The 24,106-nt window shown below is 41.8% G+C and overlaps 1 protein-coding gene across 2 annotated transcripts in view; it reads right to left on the bottom strand.

The window, feature by feature from the left end:
• Positions 1 to 4,070: 4,070 nt before the first annotated feature.
• XPO1 (exportin 1) overlaps positions 4,071 to 24,106 on the bottom strand; it is a 34,611-nt gene continuing 14,575 nt past the window's right edge. For both annotated transcript variants that reach the window (XM_058019745.1, XM_058019746.1), the window contains 21 exons: positions 19,347 to 19,408; positions 19,227 to 19,271; positions 18,960 to 19,141; positions 18,445 to 18,493; positions 18,233 to 18,352; positions 17,993 to 18,121; positions 17,248 to 17,406; positions 14,741 to 14,938; positions 13,986 to 14,124; positions 12,508 to 12,689; positions 11,554 to 11,710; positions 11,286 to 11,449; positions 10,589 to 10,723; positions 9,560 to 9,743; positions 8,346 to 8,452; positions 7,797 to 7,991; positions 7,192 to 7,360; positions 6,325 to 6,459; positions 6,051 to 6,210; positions 5,860 to 5,956; positions 4,071 to 5,124 (listed from right to left, as the gene is read on the bottom strand). In XM_058019745.1, coding sequence (XP_057875728.1) covers positions 4,978 to 5,124; positions 5,860 to 5,956; positions 6,051 to 6,210; positions 6,325 to 6,459; positions 7,192 to 7,360; positions 7,797 to 7,991; positions 8,346 to 8,452; positions 9,560 to 9,743; positions 10,589 to 10,723; positions 11,286 to 11,449; positions 11,554 to 11,710; positions 12,508 to 12,689; positions 13,986 to 14,124; positions 14,741 to 14,938; positions 17,248 to 17,406; positions 17,993 to 18,121; positions 18,233 to 18,352; positions 18,445 to 18,493; positions 18,960 to 19,141; positions 19,227 to 19,271; positions 19,347 to 19,408 — 2,915 coding nt within the window. In that variant the 3' untranslated portion in view covers positions 4,071 to 4,977. The remainder of the gene's footprint in view (positions 5,125 to 5,859; positions 5,957 to 6,050; positions 6,211 to 6,324; positions 6,460 to 7,191; positions 7,361 to 7,796; positions 7,992 to 8,345; positions 8,453 to 9,559; positions 9,744 to 10,588; positions 10,724 to 11,285; positions 11,450 to 11,553; positions 11,711 to 12,507; positions 12,690 to 13,985; positions 14,125 to 14,740; positions 14,939 to 17,247; positions 17,407 to 17,992; positions 18,122 to 18,232; positions 18,353 to 18,444; positions 18,494 to 18,959; positions 19,142 to 19,226; positions 19,272 to 19,346; positions 19,409 to 24,106) is intronic.

The raw sequence follows: 24,106 nt of genomic DNA, 5'->3' as shown, positions 1-24,106 counted from the left end.
CTATCCCCAGGAGGCCTCTTCCCTTCCCCTGGCTCCTCAGCTGGGAATATTTGCTCTGGTCAAGTGCCAGCACAGCTCTTCTGGAGCAGTAACTTAGATAAATGCAAGACTTGGGCAATACTAAAATCTTTAATCCAAGTTTGGGGCTGGATTAAGAGCAAGAACATTTTCAAAATTCACATCCCAACACTGAACTGGCAGTTTAACTGGAGCCCAGGTAAATCCCTGACCTCATGGCTGGAATGCTGCTGGGAACCACTGGAAGCCACGAACAACAGAGTGAGATTTGAGTTTACCCACATTTAACTTGCAGCACTTGACTTTCACTGCTCTTCCAGCACTCTGAGCTCTCTAACAGGGTCCATGTCTAACTAGGCTTGGGTGTCACAGCACCCTGAGAAGCACCAAATTGATTTACCCCAGATAATACAGAATACTCAAAATTTGGCCACAAATACCATGTAAGTACAGACAAGGCATTGCTGACAATGAGAGAGCCACCAGAAACTGAACCACTCCCAAAGTGTTCCAGGCAGCTCCTGTTGGACATTTGGGCCTCTTTTGGACTTTTTAGTGGTGCCACACATTTGCAGTGTTCTTTGGAGAGCTTTTCCTGTCTGGCTAGAAGTGTCCCTGTAAAATAACCAGCAGTGGGGCAGGAAGGGGGCTGGAGCCTGCTCCCAACACATGAGGGAAAATTTTACCTCCCCTCCCCACTCCAGTTGTTAAATTGGCCCATTCCTGCTGATTGCTGGAATCACAAGATCCACAAAAGACTGCAGCCTTCAAGGCTCAGGAAAAGCTGAGACTATTGCAAAGGAAAAAGTGCTGGGTGACTTTCATTTACAAGGAGTAAATAAAAATGAAAATCTGAGTGTTTTGTTTTCTTCCATAGTCTTAACCTCCAAAATACTCCTTCTTCCTCAATCCCATCTTTCCTTGTACTTAAAACACAAAGTGCTTACAGGTTTTTTAGTGTAAACTCTGGGACTTTTAGCTACTTGAGGTGCACTGTACATGGGATAATGACCCCAAAATTATTCCCCCAATGGGAATGGCCAAGCCTTTTCCCAGGGGAACCCTGTTGCCGGGAACAGCCTTGGACAATGGGGTGGGGATGTCCTGAAGCTGCAAGCCTACAAATAAATTCAGTCTCAAGGACTGAGGTGCAGAGAAGCATTCCTGATGGGCAGGTAGACAGGATTCTTCTTTCACTGATGGTTTTTAAAGAGCTGTCTCCAGTTTTGCTCCATAACACCTGGAGACAAGCCTAGCAAGGGGGAGAAGGATGTTTATCCACACCTTCCAGCACCCCTGGAGTCTGGGATCTGTAATTATCATTACCCAGTGATAAATGGACTCTGGGACAGGCTGGTCCCTCACCACAGGCAATTTAATGCATCAATTTCAACTTTTTTTCCTCTTTTTTTTCCCCCCCTTTGAGCTGAAGTTTTATTTCCTTTCCAGTGCTAAAAACGATCAGCAATAACTCTTAGAGCTTCCTAGAGAGATGAGCATTTCTAAAGCTTTTTTTTTTTTTGCATAAATATTAGCTTTATTGGAAAATAGTTCACTTAAACCAATCAGATTAACACACACCAAATTATTCTAGTTTAAAAAAACCAAAACCAACTAACCTAAAATGCTTTGGAAGATAATCTGCTTCAGTTACAGTAGCAAACACATCATGGCAGCCTGAAACAAAGTACTTGGGGTGTCTTCATCAGCTGACAATCAATCCATGTAAACACAGAAAACACCCCCAAATATTTGTATTTATCAATGTACCTGGAGTACACAGAACTGGTTTGTTTTTCGGGTTTTTTTAGTAAAATCTGTATAGAAATATGCACAAAACATTGGTTTACATATAATTACAAGTTATGGAGATGTTTATATGATGGTTCATGCTTTTTATCCATATATTTTGATTTACAGAGTGTGCATTAGAACTAGAACTTTCTTAGATGTACATTGTCTTTTATTTATTTTTTTTTCACATTCAGGATAACTGCACTAGAAATATGCACACACACCAGTCAAATCTTTAATGGTATCCAGAACTCCACAGGAGCTGCATTTTTATAGCAGCTGCAGAGATCAGGGAAAGGCACCAATTATCTTAAGAGAACAAGACAAGACCACAGTTAAATTTTTAGATCTAAAAGGAAAGCAAAACCTAAGATTAGAATGTTGTTACTCGAGAACTCTTAAGGTATCAAAATAACCAAACAACTCTTCTTTGAATCAACATAAAAAATACATTTTGGGGTTGTTGTTTGCAAGTTTAGGTCACATATAAGTATCAGTGAACAACCAGACCGTGAGGCTTAGCCTAACTCCAGCCTTGAAGGGAGGAAGGTGCACAAACACACACGTGTGTGTATTTCTGTTCAGAGCACAAACACACACACAACACGTGTGTATCTGTTCAGAGCACACACGCACACGTGTGTGTATCTCTGTTCAGAGCACACACCTGTGTGTATTTCTGTTCAGAGCACACACGCACATGTGTGTGTATTTCTGTTCAGAGCACACACGTGTGTATCTCTGTTCAGAGCACACACACACACGTGTGTGTATCTCTGTTCAGAGCACACACACACATGTGTGTGTATTTCTGTTCAGAGCACACACCTGTGTGTATTTCTGTTCAGAGCACACACGCACACGTGTGTGTATTTCTGTTCAGAGCACACACGTGTGTATCTGTTCAGAGCACACACGCACACGTGTGTGTATTTCTGTTCAGAGCACACACCTGTGTGTATTTCTGTTCAGAGCACACACGCACACGTGTGTGTATCTCTGTTCAGAGCACACACACACGTGTGTGTATTTCTGTTCAGAGCACACACCTGTGTGTATTTCTGTTCAGAACCAACTCAGCCTTGAGCTCTGTGACTCACGGGATGTGATCTGCATGCCTCTGTTGCTGGGGTTCATTTCCATTTCAATCACCTGCTCTGCTCTGCACAGCTCTGGCTGAGCTGGAGCTCTGCTGCTGCTCACCAGCCATTTCATGTCCCTCAACAGGACCTCAAGTGCTGCACCTTAACCTGCCCAATAGAGGCAATACTGCCTTGAGGTGGAGCAGCAGGCTCCAGGCTGATGGGAAGACATGAAACAGCTGGACCTGGGAGCTCTAAGGGCAGTAAGGAATGGGTCTGGAACTGTGGCAGTGTTTTGGGAGGCTGCAGGCAGTCCCAGCCATGGGGGTCTGCAGGCAGTGCCAGCTCAGTGCCACTGCCCAAGGGAGCAGCTGAGCTCTGCCAGGGCCCAGCACAGGAAGGAGCAGGAGATGCTCCCAGACACAGAGGGTCAGAGCCCAGCCTGGAAACACCCCGGGCACAGCTACATCCTACAGGAACACCACTAACTCATGCACTTCTACTCCAAAGGAACACACAGCACAAAGCTACCAACTACAGCCCCCCAAGGGGCACACAACAAACAGCCCCAGCCTGCCTGGCCCTGGCACAGCTCTGACAAATGCTACACCTCATCCCAACAGCCTGGAGACCAAATCCATGGAGAAACCTGGGGACAGCTCGACACAGACTACTAGAGAACAGAGACAAGACACGACAGAGAGGGGGAAGCCAAGACTGTACACACCCTTAGTGTTCATACTGCTTCATTTATCTGTGAAAATCATTTAACTACAAAACTGTAGGTAGAAAAATAACCGTAGATCTTGTCTACACATGTTATTAACATGGACTATTATTAACTGTTTAGTCAAGATACAGTGCAATAACTCTTTGAAATAAATTGCAAAGAGTCCAGAGAGAGAAAGAGCAAGAGTACCTCATTCCTGGCATTTGATAGTAACGTGGTATGGAGTAGTTATCCACGGAGGTAAGTCAGAACAGCTACTGTACTTCCAAATGGAACCCAACTTAGTTCGTGGTAACTTCAAGCACAACCAAAGTCCTTGAGATGAGGCAAGCCAGAAGCAACAGTTATCTAGACCTCAAGGAGCTTTTCCTACACCTTCAAATACAAATCTTAAATATGATCACAGCATTTTCATCCAATAAAAGAATAAGCCAAAGAAAGAAAAATAAATGTAAACCAAGTTTATTTTGCTCTTAAGTAGTGTTCTTTAAGCACTACAGCATGGTAAACAATGTAAATTAGTATAAGTCATCTCAAAAGCCAGTTTTTTTTTTTTATTTTATGAGTTGTTAAAAAGATGCAGCCTATTCTAACAGGATAAATATTTTAACCATTTCACTTCGAGTTAATGAAGGCTCACAAATGAGCAACACTCCTCATTGAGGAAAACAAAAAGCTGTTGTCGACAAAGCGACAGCACACACACAAAAACAAAAGAACTGTGTAAAAATAACTAACTGTACTGTGTTCCCATACTCTTTAGAAGTTGCTTTACAATGGGATGATATGCACATGATCTTGCTGCAAACTTGCCATACAACTTGCAAATACACGTAGCCTATAGCCTTACCACTCAGTCCAGAAAGCTGCTAACTGATCAGAACAAACGCAGCACTAGGATCCTCTGCTTAACAATTAATTAATTCTGTCTGCTTTACTCTTTACCTTTTCTCCTAGACTGCAGGACAGACTAGAAAGAAAATTACTCCGAATTAAAAATCAATACTCTGACAGGAAATTGTATTATTTTGCAATATAGTCTTTTACAAGTTACGCTTTGCCTATTTTCCCCTTAGCCACAAAATGGGCATGAAGTAATTACTTTGAAAATGCCTTAATTTTCAACTTCATGCAAATCTAAATAAAGATGACCAAACAAAAGCTTAAACAATGGAAGGATATTTCACAGAAAATTTCTTATACAAAAAACACATAAGAAAAAGGGCCACTAGGTGACATTTTAATTTACAAATTGGCATCATTTTGGTCAACAAATATCCAAGTGCTGTTTTCTTCTATCACAACAAAGTAGCTGTACAGAAAGAAAACTGCAAAACTTGTTTTATTTTTGTTTTAATCGCACATCTCCTCGGGAATTTCATGTGGATTAAGGATGCCAGGTACAGACATCTGAAGTTTATGCTTCTCCTCTTGAGCCTGCCGAAGGGCTGTTTCTCTCTCCTCCAAGAACAAGTCTGATGTGTCTTCACCTGCAAATTCCTGGGATAATTCACACAAAAACATCAGTTTGTTGTCAAGTGCTTAAGGCAGAGTAATAGCTTCCAAAATTATACAGGGAACATCTTCCCTTCCTGTTCCCTGACAGGCTACTTTTGCATGGCTTTCTGTTCCTAAGGTCACAACCAATGTAAAGCAATGTTTAAAGATGTTCACTGTGTTACAGAATGGGATGCCAAACCCAGCAGCTGGAGTCTACCACCATTAAAGCAGAGTCGTTACAATTCTGAAATACCTGACAAGTGCAATCTCAAAACTAATTAACAAACTATTTCCTGCAATCTTATCATTCCAGCATTCTTAGAAAAAAATAAAGGCATAGCATTAGTGTAGTGAATTTCAAAACTGGTCCCAATTCCAAGTAGAATGAAAAAATATCTGGTTAAAAACAGATTTCCCATTAAACTGAAAACTAAAAACTTATTTCCCATTAGATTTAGTTTTGCAGTTGTTCTAAGACATAAAGATTGTGTGCACAAAGCATAACACAAGCAATGATGTTCAAACCCAATTTGTAAGTGAAATCCCAGTGAAACAGGTTCCATGAACACTACTCAGTCACACAAGCCACTGGACAGAGTTCTCACTGCATTTTAAATAGATGTAAAATAACTTCTATTTCTCAAACAAGCACTAACTCCACACTGCCTAAAGCTTTCCAACAACATCCTGCTGAAAATAACTTTAAATTTCTTGAGAAAAGCATGCCCAACACACCTTGATTTGGACCAGGAAATCCCTTAGGTGTTCCTTGAAGGCAGGAATATCCTGGTTTAAACTGAAGAGCCCTGTTACGAACAGCTTCACCTGGGCACTAACAGCAAACACAGCAGTTAGAATAAAAACTGAAATAAAGTTTCAAGAAATAAAAACCCACCAGAAGCATGAATGAATCGTGGCACACTTACTCCTGCAGGTGAGGAAACGCAGATTTGAGGAGATTAGCCACGTACTCCTGAATAAACATTTGGTTGTTCACTGGGCTGCCAGGGTTTAAAGGAGTACTGATCTTTCCCTCTTCTACCAAGTTGAACATGTAGGCAAGGATTGACGCATGCATTGTCAAACCTGCAGATCAAAGGCACACACAGGCAGCTGTTATTGAGCAGCAGTTGTAATTCAGACAGCATGTGAGCCATGACTGTGCTCCTCAGGGTGCTTTGAAGCAGGGGCCCTGCTCACCTGCAGTGTGGGAGGTGTCTGTGACCACAGAGAAGATGTGCTGCAGGATGTCACAGAAATAGGTCTGGTAGAAGCTCTGGGCAGCCGTCTCCTCCTGCGCCACGTTCTGCAGCAGGGTGTACAGGATCTGCAGTCCTGCACAACAGGCATGGACAGTGACCAGGAGAGCAATATTCCAACAGCTGGGAGATTCTGGCCTTTTCCAAAGCCCAGGAAACCCCAATGGGCAGCAGGGTGCCCACACGTGATGGGTGTGTTTGGCACTGCCCAGGCTGGCACTAGAGGGCACTGCCTCCCAGGCATGCCACGCCCCTCAGGCTTCATTATACTATATTAGCATATCATTAGCATAAAGAGCCAATCACACTTCTTGATGAGCAAAATCCTCTATCCAGACAAATGTTGGCTATTTAAACAGGGAAAGAAGCTCTGGGCACCCGTCTCCCAGAGCTTAAAACAGGGAAAAAATGTCTCAATGTTTAGATTTAAATGGAAACTTCAATTATTTTACTTGGTGAAATTCTACTGAAAAACATCCTTTCTCCCCATCCCCAAATGGCTAAAAGAATCACTGTTCCACAGTTTTTTGTGGCTGCTTCTTAAAATGTTCAGCCATTTCAGAAGAGTGCCAATGCTCAGGTGGCAAAGAAAGCAAGAAGAAACTGTAACACTGCTCTCTTCCAGCTACAGGAATAACAACAACCAAACATCTCAGCCCATCCATGGATTCCTGGCTGACACCTCAGAGCTGAGACAGAGGAACTGCAGATTCATGTGAACAATATGCTACGCTTGATGAAAGAAAAGGAAGAAAATATCAGCATTCTATCACAAAAACTCTGATCTGTATTAAACACTTCCATTTACCTGTATCTGCAACGTTTCTCATTGTGTGTTTGAAAGCCCAAATAATAGAATCCAGGACAAGTTTGAACTGTGCAGGTGGAATGGCCAGGAAGGCTGGGAAGCAGTGAGAATTTACAGCTTGAAGTAGCAAGAAGAAGTTTGTTCTATGTTCAGGATATTCTTCAAAGTCCTAGAAGGGAAAGGGGAAAAAAGCCAAGTCTCCTTAAGTTCCATGATAGCATCTTCCAAACAGAGCAAGTCAGTACATAGTGCACACTTAGTGAGGAAACACTGGTCTGAGCAGTAGTGGTGCTCTTACACTTGAAATATTTATCAATTTTAGCACTTTGTCCTACACTGACATTTGACTTCTGCCTGCAGAAATGCAGCACTCCAAGGCCCCAGAAAAATGACTAATGGCTTAAATCAAGAGCTAACCAAAGAAATCTAAAGCAATATAAGATAGCTAACTAGACAGCTCAACTATAAAACAATTACATTCATCTGAGCAGAAATGTTGTCAAGTGCCACAAACACGCTCTGCGACTGGAAAAAAACCCATCAATCCCAAGATCCCAGTGATGCTCAGAGAGAGATGCCTCATCCCAGGTTTCAAACATGAATACCTTGTTGATCATGTTTAATGTGCACTCAAAGACAGCATCGAAGATCTGAGGTATTTCAGCAGTGATGTGTACCCCCAGCTTGTTGACAATGATGGCCATGGTGCTGAGCACCTCGGGCTCGCGCGCCGCCGGCACGTTCCGCTGGTAATCGATGAGAACTGCATCCAACAACGGAGGAACAAAGTTCTCAGCTACCTGGGTGCAAGAGTGAGCCAGGTTATGGCAGAGCAGCTGCTGGGCACAGTCTCCAGCACAGTCAGCAGCCAAGTTAGTCCCTCCTTCAGTTGCAGGTGACACTTCTCCTCTGTAAGTTCAAGTTTCCTTCCTCTGTCTCCATTTTACATCTCCTTGTCTCCCTTTATGATTACTCCAGCTAAAATCAACTGAAGTATCTCAAGCACTGCTCAGGCTTACCTCTTCTAATTCCCCTTCCTCCACTATATTTTACACACCTCCTGAAGCAAGTTCCTGTGACCAACAACTGAATTCAAAGCAGGGCTCTTCCCAATTCTGTCTCAGGGGTTATTTGTACAAAATGCATCTACTTACCATCTGCGGATCATTGGACCTGCTCACCCAGCCAGAAATTAATTTTAAAGTTTCCCTTTTTACAGTCCTCATACTTCTAATCAAGGGCTGCTTTGTTACCATTTCACCTGGAAAATTTTAAAGCTTCGGTTAATTGTGTGAGGTGCCAAAAAAACCCCAAATCAAACCAAAAAACCAAAACAAACAAACCCAAACAAAGAAACAAAAAAACAAACAAAAAACCAGAACAAAACAAACACCAAAAAAAGACCCCCACCAAATTAACTTGATATTAACAAAATAGAGAATACTTGATTGTTATATTCTGTATGATATTAAAGACTATTAAAGACTTTGTCTTTAATCATTGCCAGTTGTAAAAACATTCTCAGATGCAATCACAGCAGTTGCTGCTCCAGCTCACCAAGCCCTCAGCCCCAGCAACTGCTTCCTCAACTTCAGTGGGTCTGGCAATGATGAATCCTGGCCATTAGATCAGCTGAATGAAAAGTCATTGATTTCTGTGCCAGTTCTACTCTGAATTCCGAGAAGCCACTTCAAGGTGAAGCAGCTGTGCAGTTCCCAAGCTGCACTGAACATTCCAGTTCCCAGGTACATCCTGTGCACTGGCCAGAAAACTGGCACAGAATTCAGCAAGTGACTCATTTCATCCTGTAATGGGCTACTACATTCAGCACATTCTGCTGAGATGCCACAGGCCCTAAGTTAGCTGGTAAAAATAAGGGAGATAATTGAGAATTCCTCCTGTGATTGCAAGCCTGCTTTACCAGGACTTTCAGGCATCTTCACTCATTACATTTCTGCAAGACAGCCTTGGAGCAGCACACTCTCATCCCAAAGCCTGCTGACATTTTCTGAAGCAATGAACAAGATCCTATTGGCAGACAGTCCTTTAACACTCAAAACCAGAGCAAGCTAAAAGAACACAGGCTACCTACACTGCATCTCAGCAAGATGCTTATCAATTCTAAGTGAGCAGCCCTGGTGCTCTGCATTCTCCTAAACTTGATCATTTATAGATGTTTCTTCCTCCCTCTAAAGCTGGGAGCTCTTTCTTTGAATACAACATCAGTTAACAAGCAAAGATTTAAGTGAGCACTTTCAGTCCTTCCCCACTCTCTCAGAGGGTAAAATTAATTTAACTGGGATGTACTCTGGAACCAAAAGGCAGACACTGCTAAACCTATTGTCAGGGAGAACATGGCATTTCTTACCATTAGCCTGAATAGCTGCAGAAATATTTTCACTTAGGCACTTGTACACATTCAGCATATCTAAATAAATTCTTCCAAGCTGAATCACAAAGGGGTGGCCAACTGCTTTACATGCTCGTACATTGGTTTTCAGAATGCTACCAAGCTGCTTAACTGTTTCAGGATCCTTTAGAATATCAACGTTCTGTGAAAAAAATTAAGAGTTCATCTTCATTAGTGAACACAACCACTCTTTGGCTTGCAATATAAAAGCCTAAGTTTGAACAATTTATTTTATACACTGCCTGAAAGAACAGATCACTCAAATTTATGGACTTTTTATAGATATCCTGCAGTTTATTTCATGGCAACAGAGTCAGGATAAAACTTCATTTAATTCTGCTTTTCCACAAAATTATTTGCTGCAGTGCTACAAGCATTACTCCAGTTAGAGAAAGAGGAAAAACTAAGGAGATTAGGAAGTTGAAAACAGATAGAAGGTGTCCAATGGAAACACAGTATGTTCTTGGGAGAAGTCAGGGTAGGAAAACTAACTCAAGCTTGCTTAAGGTTCAGGCCCTTCATTAGATTAACTGCAAATGGATTGTCTCTTGTGAAGTGCAAGACAGTTGTTCTTTAAGGTGCACAGATAAAAGTATTTTCAGAAGACTGAAGGAAACAGAAGATAAAGAAAAGATTCTCTTTAAGAGAATGCTGGGAGCAGAAATGAAGAAAAGGGAACAGTATTTTCAGCATTTTAACTTTTCTGTTACCCAAAGCCAAGTGAAAGGGAGGCAGAAAAAACTACTGAAATTCTGTACAGTAACAGATTGTACTTTAAATCAAATTTAAACATGTATTTATTTTGCCATTTAAGTCTCCTCTCCCAAAACAACACCTCCATTGTCACATCAATCTCTCTCTCAGCCATCATGCAGTGAAGTCCAGCCCAACTCTGTGCACTCAGTGTAAAAATACAGCCAGGGGAGGGAACACATTTAGCAGGGTTGTTGACCTGAACACAGAACACACTGAAATGGAAGAGCTCACCTTTGTTGCCTGCTGAATGATGCTGTCCCACACCTGGTTGGGCAGCAACATGTACTTTTCTATCAGGTGCTCCTGCACACTCTGGTCTGTCTGCGCCCCAATCATGTATCCAACTGCTTCGTAAAATGTGTGCACCTGAGGGCAGCAGCAACACCACAAACAGCAAGGTTAGAAAGGACTGAGGGAAAACTCAGTTCTACCAGATATGTTTGAACTGTGCACTGGCTCCCATCAACCCTGGAAGTATCTTCTTCCAGGTGCCAGATCCACTCTGCCTGAAGTTTCAGTGCATTCAGTGTGCAGGTGCACACTGCTCCTTTTTTGGAAAGGACTGGATTTTCCATTTTCCCTTTTTGGATTGTTCCTCACTCCCTCCTTCCCAAATACAAGGGGTGTAGGTATAAACTGTTAGAGAAGGATATTGCTCTTTCCCAAAGCAGAATCACCAAGTTACATGCAGTCTTCTTGAAGACACTCCAGAAATCAAAATTCCAACTAAATGCACTTTAATTCTCCTTCCAAACATTCCAAATGACATCTCAGCAAGGCATCTTGATCATGGCATTCATACCCTGCCACTGTCCCTAAGAAAAACTGAAGAATATAATTCAACCCTTGCAAAACACCCCCACATTTCAACAGGAAGGAACTGTGCTTTAATCTTTAGGAATTATCCCCAACCCCAAACAGAACCCACCTGTTGTGGCTGAAGGTCACAGATGATTGTGTTAATATTGTTCAGGATTTCATCAATAAATGGCATGACCTCTCCCACCTGAACCTGGACAAAGTGTCGGCGGCATTTTTGTGCTATTTTTATGAAGGTATCACAAGCCATGTCCTGGACACCATCGTGGGTTTCTAAAAGAAATTCAGGCAGTTACTGCTTTGTATTTTTTCCTCTCCGTGTATAAGCACATTTTTTTTAATAATTAAAACAGCAAATTAAAAAAGCAGATAATTACCATGCATAAATTCAAACAGCTTGTTGACTACTGTCTTCAAAAATTTCCAGTGAGCTCTCAAAAACCGTGGGTATTGACCTACTATATACATTATATTTGATGCAATAATGGCTTTGTTGTCCTTCCCTCGCTTTTGTTCACAGAGTCCCAGGAGATCCTACAACACAACAGATTCTTAGGTTTCTCTTCAAGTTTGTCTTGTTCCATCAAAAGCATTACAAACATAAGCATAAGCAGCTATATTAAAGGTGGTTGCCCACAATCTAGCTCAAAATCCAAACAAAGAAATAAAAACCCCAACAAGTCTGTTAAGATTGGGATGATGCAATCATTTAAGTTTTATCCAAACCCTGATCACTGTTTTAAACTAAGGAATCTCCATTTTACATTATAACTGAGGATTCCTGCAGGGGGAGTTTAACAAGCCTTACACAACTCAGTACTGGCTGAGTAGCTGATAGATAAAAATACAGACTCCACATAAATAGAAGAAATTAAACTACATCTTCTGTATGACTAAAAATATTCTGTAAGCATCTTTGTATGACATTTTAAAGTCTGTTACTCTTGTAAAAATATTATCCACATATTAACCAAACTTCAACGTTTGATCAATGAATATACAGATATAGCAAAAGAGCAAGTCTTGTTACAGCCATGGGTTACTCTGCCACTCTGCTGGATTTCATAAGCAATCCCTTTCCATCTCTTCTGCATCCCCAAAGAACAGATTGAACCATAAACTAAACCTTATCTGATGAAAAGACTCCTTGGATCGATGCATTGTTCATCACTAATTTATTCATCCCCCCTAAATTCAGGATGAAGGCTTCCCATTCATTTGTTTTTCTCCACCAGGGCAGCTTTCTAAGCTGCCAGAGCAGTATTTCTGCAAGTCTGGTTTCTGCAGCACAACCTGGAGTGTGAGCAGGCTGCTAGCTGTGCCCAGCCTACCTTGATCACTGTGACCAGGAACCTCTTCTCATCCTCCTCGTGCATGGCGCCGCTGATGGAGCCGATGGCCCAGCACAGCGTGTTCAGGTTCTTCCAGGACCACTCTGTCCCATTCACCTGATTGTGGAGCTTCTCAGTCATAATTCTTTCTGTGTCTGCATAGTCCAGATGTGTGAGATAAACTGAAAGAGATCAATGTGGAACCTTTGAAAGCAGCAGCCTGGAGCTCAACTCCATAAACTTACATAAAAACCCACTGAAGCTCTCAGGTTAAAGTGTCCTGTTTCCTTCCTGAAGTCATGACAACACAAGGTAATTAAAGCAGAAATTTGTTCAAATTATTTTAAAGATGGACAATAAATTTCATTGAAAATTTAAGTTCTAAGGAACCTCAGCAGAACTTCACATGCAGGTGATGTGAAAAGTCTAAATCAATGCATATCCCACATGACACCAAGGCAAATTTTTCTCAAAAGGCATCTGTACTGATGGCCTGTAGGAATATGGGATTGGCTGCCTATAGAGGACATTGTACAATGTGTCATCCCACAGATTTTCTGCAGCTCTGTATTTTACTGCTGGTTGCAATGAGCCACGATTAAAGTGGAGCTGGTGCTCCTGAACAGGTCTAGGTGGAAGATTCAGGTACCACAACTCAGTCACTTGCATCAGCCCCTAATAGGATTAGTGTCTCCAATATAAAACTCTAAATCCCAGCAAGTCAAGAGCAATTTATGGCCAGGTTCAGAAATAGATTTTTACTGTACCACAGAACACTTCCACCACATTCTCCTCCCCTTTCTTTTTCCTCCTCTTATAGGTAACACAACATAAGCAATACAGACTTGACCTGCATATTCATAGAAATAATCCTGTATTTGGCAAAACAACTTAGACTCAGGATATACAGTAATTGTTTCACAAAACAAAAATGGTTTTCACATTCCACATACAGATGTATTAAAATAATTAATTTAACACTGGCTATACCTATATCCCCAGCAGACAGGTGAGAATAAAAATGCCCACTACACTACATACACTCTACATGTCACAAGCTTTCCAACACACACATTCCTAGTGCATCAACCTCATGCTCAACACTCAGTGTTCCCATCTGCACTTGGGAAAATAAATTTACTATTGAATGTCTAATGTCCTGAATATCTGACAACTCTCTCCCTTTGCTCCCTTAAGTTATGATTTGGACTTTCAATATTGTTTCCTGCCTCAAAAGTCTCATTATCACTGCAATACCTAACGACAAAATTAGGTAGTGAACTACTACTCCATCAGGTTATAATGCCTCAAACAGGAAACTTCAGAGCAGGCACTGCCTCCTCCCCTTGCAGCCTGTGTAGTACCCATTGCTGATAACCATTCACCCACACAATACTTGAGATGCTGAGATAACACCCTGCAGCACTCTGATGCAGCTGCACAATCCCAGAGCACACAACTGCAGCCAGTTCACTTACCCAAAGTTTCTCTCATGTTTTTATACAAATTGATGGAATCTGTGTCCTTCATGAACTCCCGAACCACCTCCCCCTGGTCATTCTCCACCACCAGGACTTCTTCAGGCTTGGCCATGCGGCTCACCATGAGCAATCGAACCTGGGGAAGTGCAAACTCCATCAACCTGCAACCACCACCCATCTCCCAGCTGCACAAGTGTCCCCAGAGCCCTCTGCCCAGCAGCCTCAGCCACAGACAGGTTATATCCACCTGTACAGAAATGGCAGCTAACAAATGGCAGCTTCTTCCAGTGAGGATAGACCTGCTGACTTCTCTCTCTTCAATGAACAGAGGAGTACTTAAAGAAACTCCAACCTATGTAGTATTCATACAAGAGTAAGTTCAAAATGCTTATGTCATATTAGGGGTCTTTTAAGGACCACTTTTCTCGAACACACGGGTTTTCCTCCAACTCTAAGACCCCAGTCTTTCTGCTTACAGAAATTGCTTAATACAGATTCATGTTAAAATTAAACATCTTTTAAAAAGTTGAAATATCAGCTTTTTAATTAATATCACATTAATTATCTTATTATATACTGGTGTCATCTTAAAGTATATTCACATTGATTCTATAACTAGAGTTGAATCAACTATCGATTACTCTAAGGTAAATTTTCTTGTGTCCCTCACTACAGGAAGCGAAATCTCTAATTCACCAAGAGAAGCTGAATGTCCAGAGTGCCCTCCCTTCAGCATGGAGGGAGTCCCTTACCTTGGACAGCACAGGCAGATAGAGCTGTCTCCTTGGAGGGACATCGAAGTGCTGGCTCCCCGAGAGCAGCGGCGATGCCGACGTGGAGAACGGGCTCTCCCTGTAGAGCTCAGCAGCTAAATGGTTCCAATATTCCAGACAAATCTTGAAAATTTCAGTTTCTTCAACTTCTGATACCAGCAACATGTAATGAAGAGCCTGGAAAAGTGTGATTTGAACACCCAATTAGTGAGTGTATCTGCAGATCAAAGCACATGGCTCCAAGTTCAGTTATCCAAATGCTGCCCAAATGCCAAATGAATCTGAGAGTTTGGAACATGAGGCATTAACACTGCAATGACATCACTGACAGGTCAGAGTTGGGACTGGCAGAACAACTCCTAACCAAGGACTCTCATCTCTTTTACTGTTACTTTCAAAGTGTGTGTTGTGTTTTTAAATATGAAATAGCCTAAAGACATCTTAGAAATGCCATCACCAAACCAGCCTGTTTGGAAATTATCAAACCCACAGCCTCTGGAGCTTTGCAAGGCATTTTCAGAACCTCAAAAAAGCCTCACCAGCTGCTGCCAGTGATTGCTATTCTCAAGACTATTGCTGCTACTTTGTTCTGGATCCTTTGACCCTGGCATGCTGCTCCTTTGCCTTCAGAGAAGTCATCTACCAGAACATTTTCAACTTCTTTCCTGACAGAACAGCCAGAGCAGGCTGAGCAGGGAAAGCCACTGATGCAATTCTGACAAGCTCAGATAGCAACCAGAGAAATTACAACTACACAGACAAACCTATTTTGCCTAAGCTTATTATGCAGTCCCTGGTGAAAGATATCAAAGCAATTGCCCATTAGTGAACAAACAGAATGAAATGATAAAATCTGAAGATATTTTCATAGCTTAAACACTCCAACATTAGGCACTTTGAAAGGTAAAGACCTGATACAGCATCTCCACCTACAGTGTCTCAGGGACTCAGAACAGCCATACATTGGTCTTTACACAGCAATTTCTCCAGGTAATATCACTCAAAATTACTGATGTAGATTCCTCTGCTGGTCTGCAGAGATCCAGTGAATCCATGGAATTATTTCAACTGCTACATCTAAAGTGCAGGAATTAACAGGTTAGAATGGCACACAGCTTTTTAAAGTAAACCTGTACTTAGGTTCTATTACACCAGAGCTTACAGAAGTTTAATCTGGAAGCATTTTAGGCAGGCAAAAGAACTTTGTTAAACACTTCAAGCCTGAAAGTCCTCAGAATCCAGTTGTGTAAATGTCTTTTTACACAGGTCTTCTCAGTACAGCCTCAGTGTAAGTGGAAACTTGAGCCTTGAGCTGTGTGCCCCTGATTCCCAGTTATTTTAAAAGTTTACTGCTTGCAAATTCAGGAATTTATCTGGAACTGTTACCAGCTGCTCTGAGTCCATCCTCTAAATGAGCTACAATAATTTGATATTCACAGCCAATTTTAATAATATGCCTTTTTTCTGTAGAGGGCTACCTCCAGAAGATATTGAGAACAGACTGGAATTCAGATGGACACACTGGATTACAGCTAATCAACCTGCAAAATGCACTTTTCCCTCCCAATACACCTGGTCTCCAGGTTTAAAAATTGGGGTGCTGATTTTCTCCCCCTGTCTCAGGGCAGTTCCTCAGCCTACAACCTCCACACCTGCACAGGGCTTGATTCTGCACACAGAAAATGGTGCCTCGAGGGGATAGGGAGCAGCCTCCATCGCCTTGGAGTGGAGCAGTAGCAAAAAAGTCACCACAGAACAGTTCAGTCCCAGCAAAATTGTTACTCACAATTGAAACAGCACAACTGGAAACCCTAATCTTGGGATTAGGGTTTACCCTACTCTACCCCTCAGTGCTTCAGCCTTTCCAATCTTTCATTCTTATCTCCATCTCCAATATTTGCCACAGTCCCAGTGGTTTTACTGTCACAGTCACCTCGTAGTGCTCTGCCTCTGCCACACACAGACTTTACTGCATACAAAGTCCTTGAGGACTACTTAAAGCTTTTCAGCTGGGAAATGGCAAACTGGGCAGGAAGCTACACCAGGCTGGAGGAACTGGCCTGGAGCATGTGCTGGTCCCTCGAGAGCAGCTCTGGGTGCTCAGTGACAACAGGCTGATGAATCCATAGCAACACATCACCTTCATGTGAGAGGTAAACAGAACATGTAAACCCATGGAAAAACAATATATTCATTTACTGTGAAGCACTATTTGACACTTCCATGCAGGAACAAGTAAGAAGAGGTTGAGACAGAGTCAAGTTTTCAGACATTGCACTGGTAAAGGATCACTGAAAAGAGAATGCCACTGAAGCATACTAGGAAACAAACCTTTTGAGAGGGTTTTGTATTTCTCACTGTTTTTTCCTCTTCCCAACTTTAATTACAATGATCTAGAAAATTCCATTCCTTTAACAAATTCCACAACCTTTGAGCATGAGAACACACCTGCTACATTTCTGAACCAGATAAACCAAGCTCCTTACCTCCATTAGTGTTTCCCTCAGATTTAACCTTTTCTCTATAAGTAGACCATGCTCCTTGAGGAACGTGCAGAGGAACAAACTGAGATTCTGAATGAAGTTCTGTTCATCATCTTTTCCATTGGAGTATGCAAGTCGGATATTGGTATTTAAAGGAAGCATCTAACAAAAAGAAATCACCAAGAATTTCCCTTTTTATACAAAGCAACTACCTTTATTAACAAGTATGCTGCTTTTTTATTTTTATGGAGAACCTTCAAGATGGACCAACATTGCCAAGAGAGGAAAAGACTGTTACAAAAAACCCCTTTACCTATCCACTTATGATATAAATACACTGAAGAAGGGACTCATGGACCTGAATCTGAACTGCTCAAAAGGGAATGATCAGATTATACAAATTTGATGTATGGTTTTAGTGGGAAATGTTTCTATCTGTTCCAAAAATTAACAAGAAACTTGCAGAAGTTAGGTCAGTTTAGGTCTTGAGACATACAGTTCACATTTCCCCATGAGACAGCCCAAGGGCTCAAAGTATCTCTCAAATTAATCAAATCAATAGAGCAGAAATGCAGCTGGATCAAGTTCAGAAAAACACACTTGGCATCTTCTGATCAAGCCACAAACATCACCAAAGAACAATACTTTCCCTAGCAAGAGCTCTATAAGGAACATAAACCTGTCAACTTTCCACAGAAATGGATTTTGTGATATGAAATTCAAAGGGAGATTTCTGATAAACATTTACCTGTTTTAACTGCATCATGGTCAGTGTAAAAAGTGTTACAAACTGTTCTTCATACTGGCTTACACTGACACCTGCAATCTCTGTGAGGCACTTCAAAGAGACATTTCGAAACATGGGAACATTTAAGAACTGGTGAGGGAAGAAGAAAAAATAAAGATCATTACAGAAGTGTTGTACACCTTTTCTGCAACTTGTATTTAAATTTAAGAGCTGTAATTTTTAATTTTTTTGCAAAAATACCTTGTATATTAGTGTGCTGATTAACTTGGTCTCAAATATATATCCCAGAGGAATCCAGTTCAGAAATCGTAGCAAGGTTTCCAAAGTTGCATGGACTAAGGGAGCGTTTTGGGAGTTTTCCTGTAAATGACAATTTGGAGTTTATGGCATTGTGACACTGTTAGGCACAAAGAGGGGAAGTTTGAAAACATCATTAAAGAAATGTGACTTACCATCACAAACTGACACAGCTGAAATATCTGAGAGAATTCATTGCACATGCTGTAAAAAAAAAATTGAAAACTAAGCATTTCCACATTTCATAAATCAAAATATCTATGCCCACAGGACAGGTCCTTAAGACCCAGGCCCATGGAGGCACTCTAAAGCCACCTGGTTTATCCCCACTTTCATGTTAATAATCCATAGTTGAGGTAGCTTGAAGCCTGCAGCTAAATTCTAAGAAAACTAGGAAATACAATCAATCAATGCTGAATGCTGTGTTAAAGGATAGGAACCATCAGTCAACAGATGCTACTTGCAGCAAGGTACAAATCCCTGTGTGTACAAAATGAAGTTAGGGATCTCCTAGGAGCAGTGCTTCAAAGAAAAATCAGTAACCCTCTTGGGCTCAGAAATGGAATTACACAGCTGTAGGTGCTCACACAAAGGCTCCAAGTGACAGAACCTATTTAGCAGCAAGCACAAAGTCTACTCTGTTCATCAAGGTTTAAAGAGATATACTTGCCTGTCTTTCAAATGCTTGGCTTTGACTTGAGTAATCTGGCCACTGGAGAAGTCAAACACTTCCTCACTGAGCAGTTTGAGGATGACCATGTTGTTCTGGCAGAGGCTCTCGCTGGTCCTGCTGGCGCCCACGATGTCGCTGATGAACGTGGGCCAGTGCTTGGGCCACTCCTGCTTCAGGATCTGCAAGGGAGCAGCCCCACGTCACACACACAGCCAAGGCACAGACTTCACTGAAAGGCTTAAACTGTTATCAGCTCTGCCTTACCTGAACAAGAATCATATTCAGTTTCCCAATGTACACTTTCTCTTTCTGGAAAAGAGCAGAGAGGAGTCAGGTTTTGCATAATGCTCCCTCCCTCATTCCCCCTGAGAACTCCTCACTTACTTCTACACACGTTGGGTCAGATGAGGTCTTGATAATTAGGCCAACAACGTATTTTTTAATACCTGCAGAAGAGGAAGGGATTTATTTTCAGCTATGCCAGATATCACAGATGTAGCAACAAGTATTTCTGAATTCAGATTCTTCATGGTTTTAAACCAGAAACACCTCTAACAGGTCAGACAAGCCTGAGTCAGTGAGCATTATTCTTGTGGGCTACATGGGGAAATGCACCTTTATCAACCCTGACAGGGATATTTTAGATGTACAAGATGGCTTTACACCAAAACTATCTCAATGAAGCAAAAGACCAAGGATTAGAGTGTCCTTGCAGTAATTTTTAAGTGAACTCCAAGAATAAACAGAACTTCCTACATGTGACTCCAGCTGCAATGCCAGCTTTGCTGAAGTGCATGGATAGCTCTGACACATCACCTGCACTGCAGGCAGAAGTTCAGAGCTGCTTCAGTCTACTCAGGTGATCCATTTTAAGAACAGGAATTCCTATGCACAGCATTTTAAAGTCAGAGCTTAGCAAAGCTTCTCCTGTAAAACCCTACAAGAACAGAATTCAAATCTTCATTCACTAATACAGCACAATCTGAGTGTGAACCACTGGGCTTTTATAGCATATATGGATGCTGAGTCCACCATCTCAGTAAATTCTGCTCTATTGCTTTTTCTTTTTTTTTACCTTACACTGGCAATTGGACAAACAGGGACACACAGTGTGTTAGAGCTGTTGATTTTGTTGTCTCTCTTCTACTAATGTTTTAAAATTATTTTAGAGTGTTCAGCTTCACCATAAAACCAGAAAAACCCCAATCACTGCAGGGAAGTGACACTGTAAAGTTTCATTTTCCACTTAACCCTTAACTCACTCCTAATGCCTAAATCCATGGGAACAATGATTTCCAAGTGCCAATATCCATTCTGTACAAAACCACCCAAATCCAGGAAAAGGCACGCTCAGAGGGCCTGGAGTCACGACCAGGTGAACATTCCAGGAGCTCAGCTCTGACACCACACTTCAAACCAGGCAAGTGTTTTCTTGTCTTAAGGAAGTTTGAGAATTGCTGGGTGCTTTGCTATTCAAATTCATGAACCCAAAAATCTTGTTTCAATCATTTCTCCTCCAAGACAAGTCAGCCGACTCACACAGACAACATGCATGTGTTGAAGGCTTCAGAAGTTGTCACTTTCAGAAGAATGACTTCTGCTGAAGACATAATCCACACCCTCTGTTGTAACTTTCAAAACTTGTCTAGGACTTGACCAAATTTAGTAGGGTCTTTTTTTTTTTTTCCGTTTCTGGCTTAAGCAAGAGGATTAGGAAGGAAAATGTATTAATTGCATTCTCAGGAAATCTGGAAAAACTAGACCCAGACTTTGAGCCATTAGGTACATACTAGACAGGAGCTGTTCTGCGGGTAGCTCCAATTGCAAGTGGAACCATTCATCACCATCAGTGGGATCAATCCCCACTGCTCCAGGAGAATGGTCATTAATAAAGTATCACTGTCAGGCACTGGGTGTAAGTAACCACCAAGCATCACAGGCCTGATGTTGTAAACCTAAAACACTCTCTGCTGAAGCATTCACAGTAATTCACAAATGAGATATGAAAGCCCCCCTAACAGTATGGAAATAGGCTTGCAGTGCCAGAAACTAAACTGCTATAACCATCTGCCAAACCACTAAGGGAAGCCTACTGTTGCAACTCTTCGCATTTCAAAGAGGAAATAAAAAGTTAATATTGCTTTTAGAGTTCCAACTGCAGATCCATGGCATTTTCCATCTTGCTGCATCAATGGCATTGTGCTGTTCACTAACAACTCCAATATTGTGCTGCCAGTGATCTGGCCCTGAGACCAACACAGGAAAGCAGCTGCTCTGCTACAGTTTCTTTATTTAAAAAATTAAAATAAAAGTAAAAATGGTGACCACTGCTCAAAAGACAACCTAAAAAGTTTGCTCCCTTTCACATATTACTCTGCTGGCTCCTGAGATCATCCATCCAGTGAACAAAGTCATATTCTTAATCCCCTAAAAGCAGCAGCTATCCAATTCTCTAATGCTCCTTTTGGCACAGATGTCATTTTATACTTTTCCAACTTCAAGTGTTCTGGTTCCTGCTCCATATTTAATAGCTCATTTATTTATCATTCCATAGGAAACAGAATTTGCAGCAGAACAAATATATGTCAAATTTATATTCTGACAAAGATCAACCCAGAGGCTCATTACCATTTTCTATCAGAACATGTCCAAGAAACTGCTCAGGGGCAGTAATCCAAGGAATAAGCTAAAAGCAGTGTGTTTGGGGAACTCCAAAGGAAGTGTTGTGTTAGAAAGGAGAGCACAAGACATGCACAAACCCCACAGCCACTGCCTAGAAGGTCTCGTTCCATGACAGAAGCAGCTGAGCAAGTCCTGAATAGGCCAACACCACAAGTGCCAAGCTCAGCCCTGCACTGAGCCAAGCAGGAAGAGACAGACAGGGCAGGAAAACAGACCTTCCAATAAAGCAAAACATAAACAACACCAACCACAACACCCAGGACACACAAAATGTTCTTCAGAGATTATCTGACCTTGCAACTGCACTGATCTCAGGACACCCAAAGGGAGCAGCCCCTGCTCCAGGCCCGGACCAGCCCCTGCTGGAATTTTCTAGAAAGCAAAGCCTGAGAATTGCTTTTGTACAAAGTCCCATAAAAGGGATGACAGAGCAAGGGCATGAACTTGAGGCCTTGTAGAACATTCCTGGATATCCACCAGATACTGTCATCCTTCTGTGAAAGCTGCTCCTCGACAGAGGCAAACATCCATAAAACTGAACCCTTCCTGGAGGGAAAGTTGTTTTCCCAAGTGACCCAAGCCCTGCAATGCCTGGAGTGGAACTGGGACAGCGAGGAACGTCACGTTATGAGTAATTTCTGCAGCCTGAACTTGAGGAAATATCCTCCAGTTTAACCTTTGGAAGTGCTCTAGGAAGCCATTGCCTCTGCTGCACTCTGTGTACCCTGAGCTGCTGCCACAGCCCAGCACAGCAGGTGAATAACCATGGACACAATCAGCAAACACACACCTGCAACAAACCCTGCTGTCCTCAGGCACACAGGCACAGCCTTCTGTGCAATCAGAGCCAAGCCTTTAACAAGTGTCCAAAATTATTTAGCTGGTGCTGCAGATGCAAGCTCACTCTAATTTACTAAGATTAATAAAGTATCTACTTTAATAAAGAATAATAGGCACAAATTAATCAGGTGGGCAATGTAACTCTGCAAGTTAACATTATTTTGCAGTCAAAATTAGAATTTCAAATGCTAAAGCTGAGCTGTCCCCTCTGGGGATATTTGTATGCATACACACTTACACTGAAATGTTCAGTCCCAAAATGTAGTCAAAATACCATCTTATTTTTAGTGTTAAAAACAATGCTTTCCCATACAGTCCCATAATCACCTTTACCCCTCAGTGGTGAACTGAATCAATCCATGATCAACGGAAAAGGCACAGTTTATCTTCACACACACACAGAAGTAGCTCATCCCCTCTTCATCACAGAGAAGCAAAGAAACATCTTCCTCATGAAGCAGGCCAGGAATTTCTCATCACTGCACAGAAAAACCACCTCTACAGCATCTTCCACTGCTTGAAAAGCTTTACACCCAACTCCAGGACCTTCCTGGAAAACACTGAGCTGCATCCCTGAACACTTCACTTTTTCATTTCAGGATGAGCAAAGTTGTACAAGCAATTTGTGTTCCACAATGAAGAAGTGCTTTATCCGTTCCAGCCCCAAACACTCCAGACAAGCTCTCTCTGTTCAGGGAACACTGTTTCATTTCACAATGCAGGATTAATGAAACGTATCACTGCACTGGAGACCAAAATCCTTTCTTTCCAGGCAGGTTTTCACACTGCCACAGCAAATCCTTTGGAGACCACAGCACTTGAATCAAATGCCATCCTCTCTGAGCATTATTAAACAATCAGCTCTAAAGGATATCAGAGTTTAAAGCAATTTAGTAGCACACCTCAGGAAGCTCAGAACTCTACCCGAGGATGATGCACAAGAGCCTGGCCAGCAGGCAGGTTCAGCACTGCCTGGGATGTTCTGGAATCCATCACACCCCAGCCAGCTCCGATGAAAACCACATGACATCATCGGTGTCCGTGCAAGAGCCATTCCAAGCACCCTCCCAGGACTAAATCAATCACCCAGACAAGGCTAACCACGGCTGGGGGCTATGACCAAACATGTCTCAAGGCTGAACACGCAGGCCAGGCATCTGATTTAACTGAATTTACCCCTTTTGTGCCTCATAAACTCCACTTTTGTCTACAGAACCAACCAGTTCCTACTGCTAACTCCAAAAGCAAACAAAAAAAAAAAAAAAAAAAAAAAAAAAAGAAAACAAAAAAAAAAAGCCCACCAAAATGCCATCACATCAGTATTTTAGAATTGTAAATTGATTGCTTTGCCTGATTGTTGTTCCAGAATTATGGAAAGATAAAACTCACTTTTTGTAAGTGCTCACAAACACCACCACCTGAGGAACAGAAAGCTATTTTTCAAAACTTAAAAGCCAGCAGGGCCAGAAAAGCTCAAACCCAAAAGCTATTTTAAAACAAAAGAAAAGCTTCAGAACAGACCTTCATGTCAAAAGAATACATCTGAAGAAAACATTTTCCTCCTTGCATTTGAAATTCAAGGCTGGAAGCTAAAACCCTCCAGCACACAGAAGCAGTACCAA

This window comes from Melospiza georgiana, chromosome 3 (assembly GCF_028018845.1).
Source record: "Melospiza georgiana isolate bMelGeo1 chromosome 3, bMelGeo1.pri, whole genome shotgun sequence".
Classification (NCBI taxonomy): domain Eukaryota; kingdom Metazoa; phylum Chordata; class Aves; order Passeriformes; family Passerellidae; genus Melospiza; species Melospiza georgiana.
This window is presented reverse-complemented; position numbering and strand designations above follow the sequence as displayed.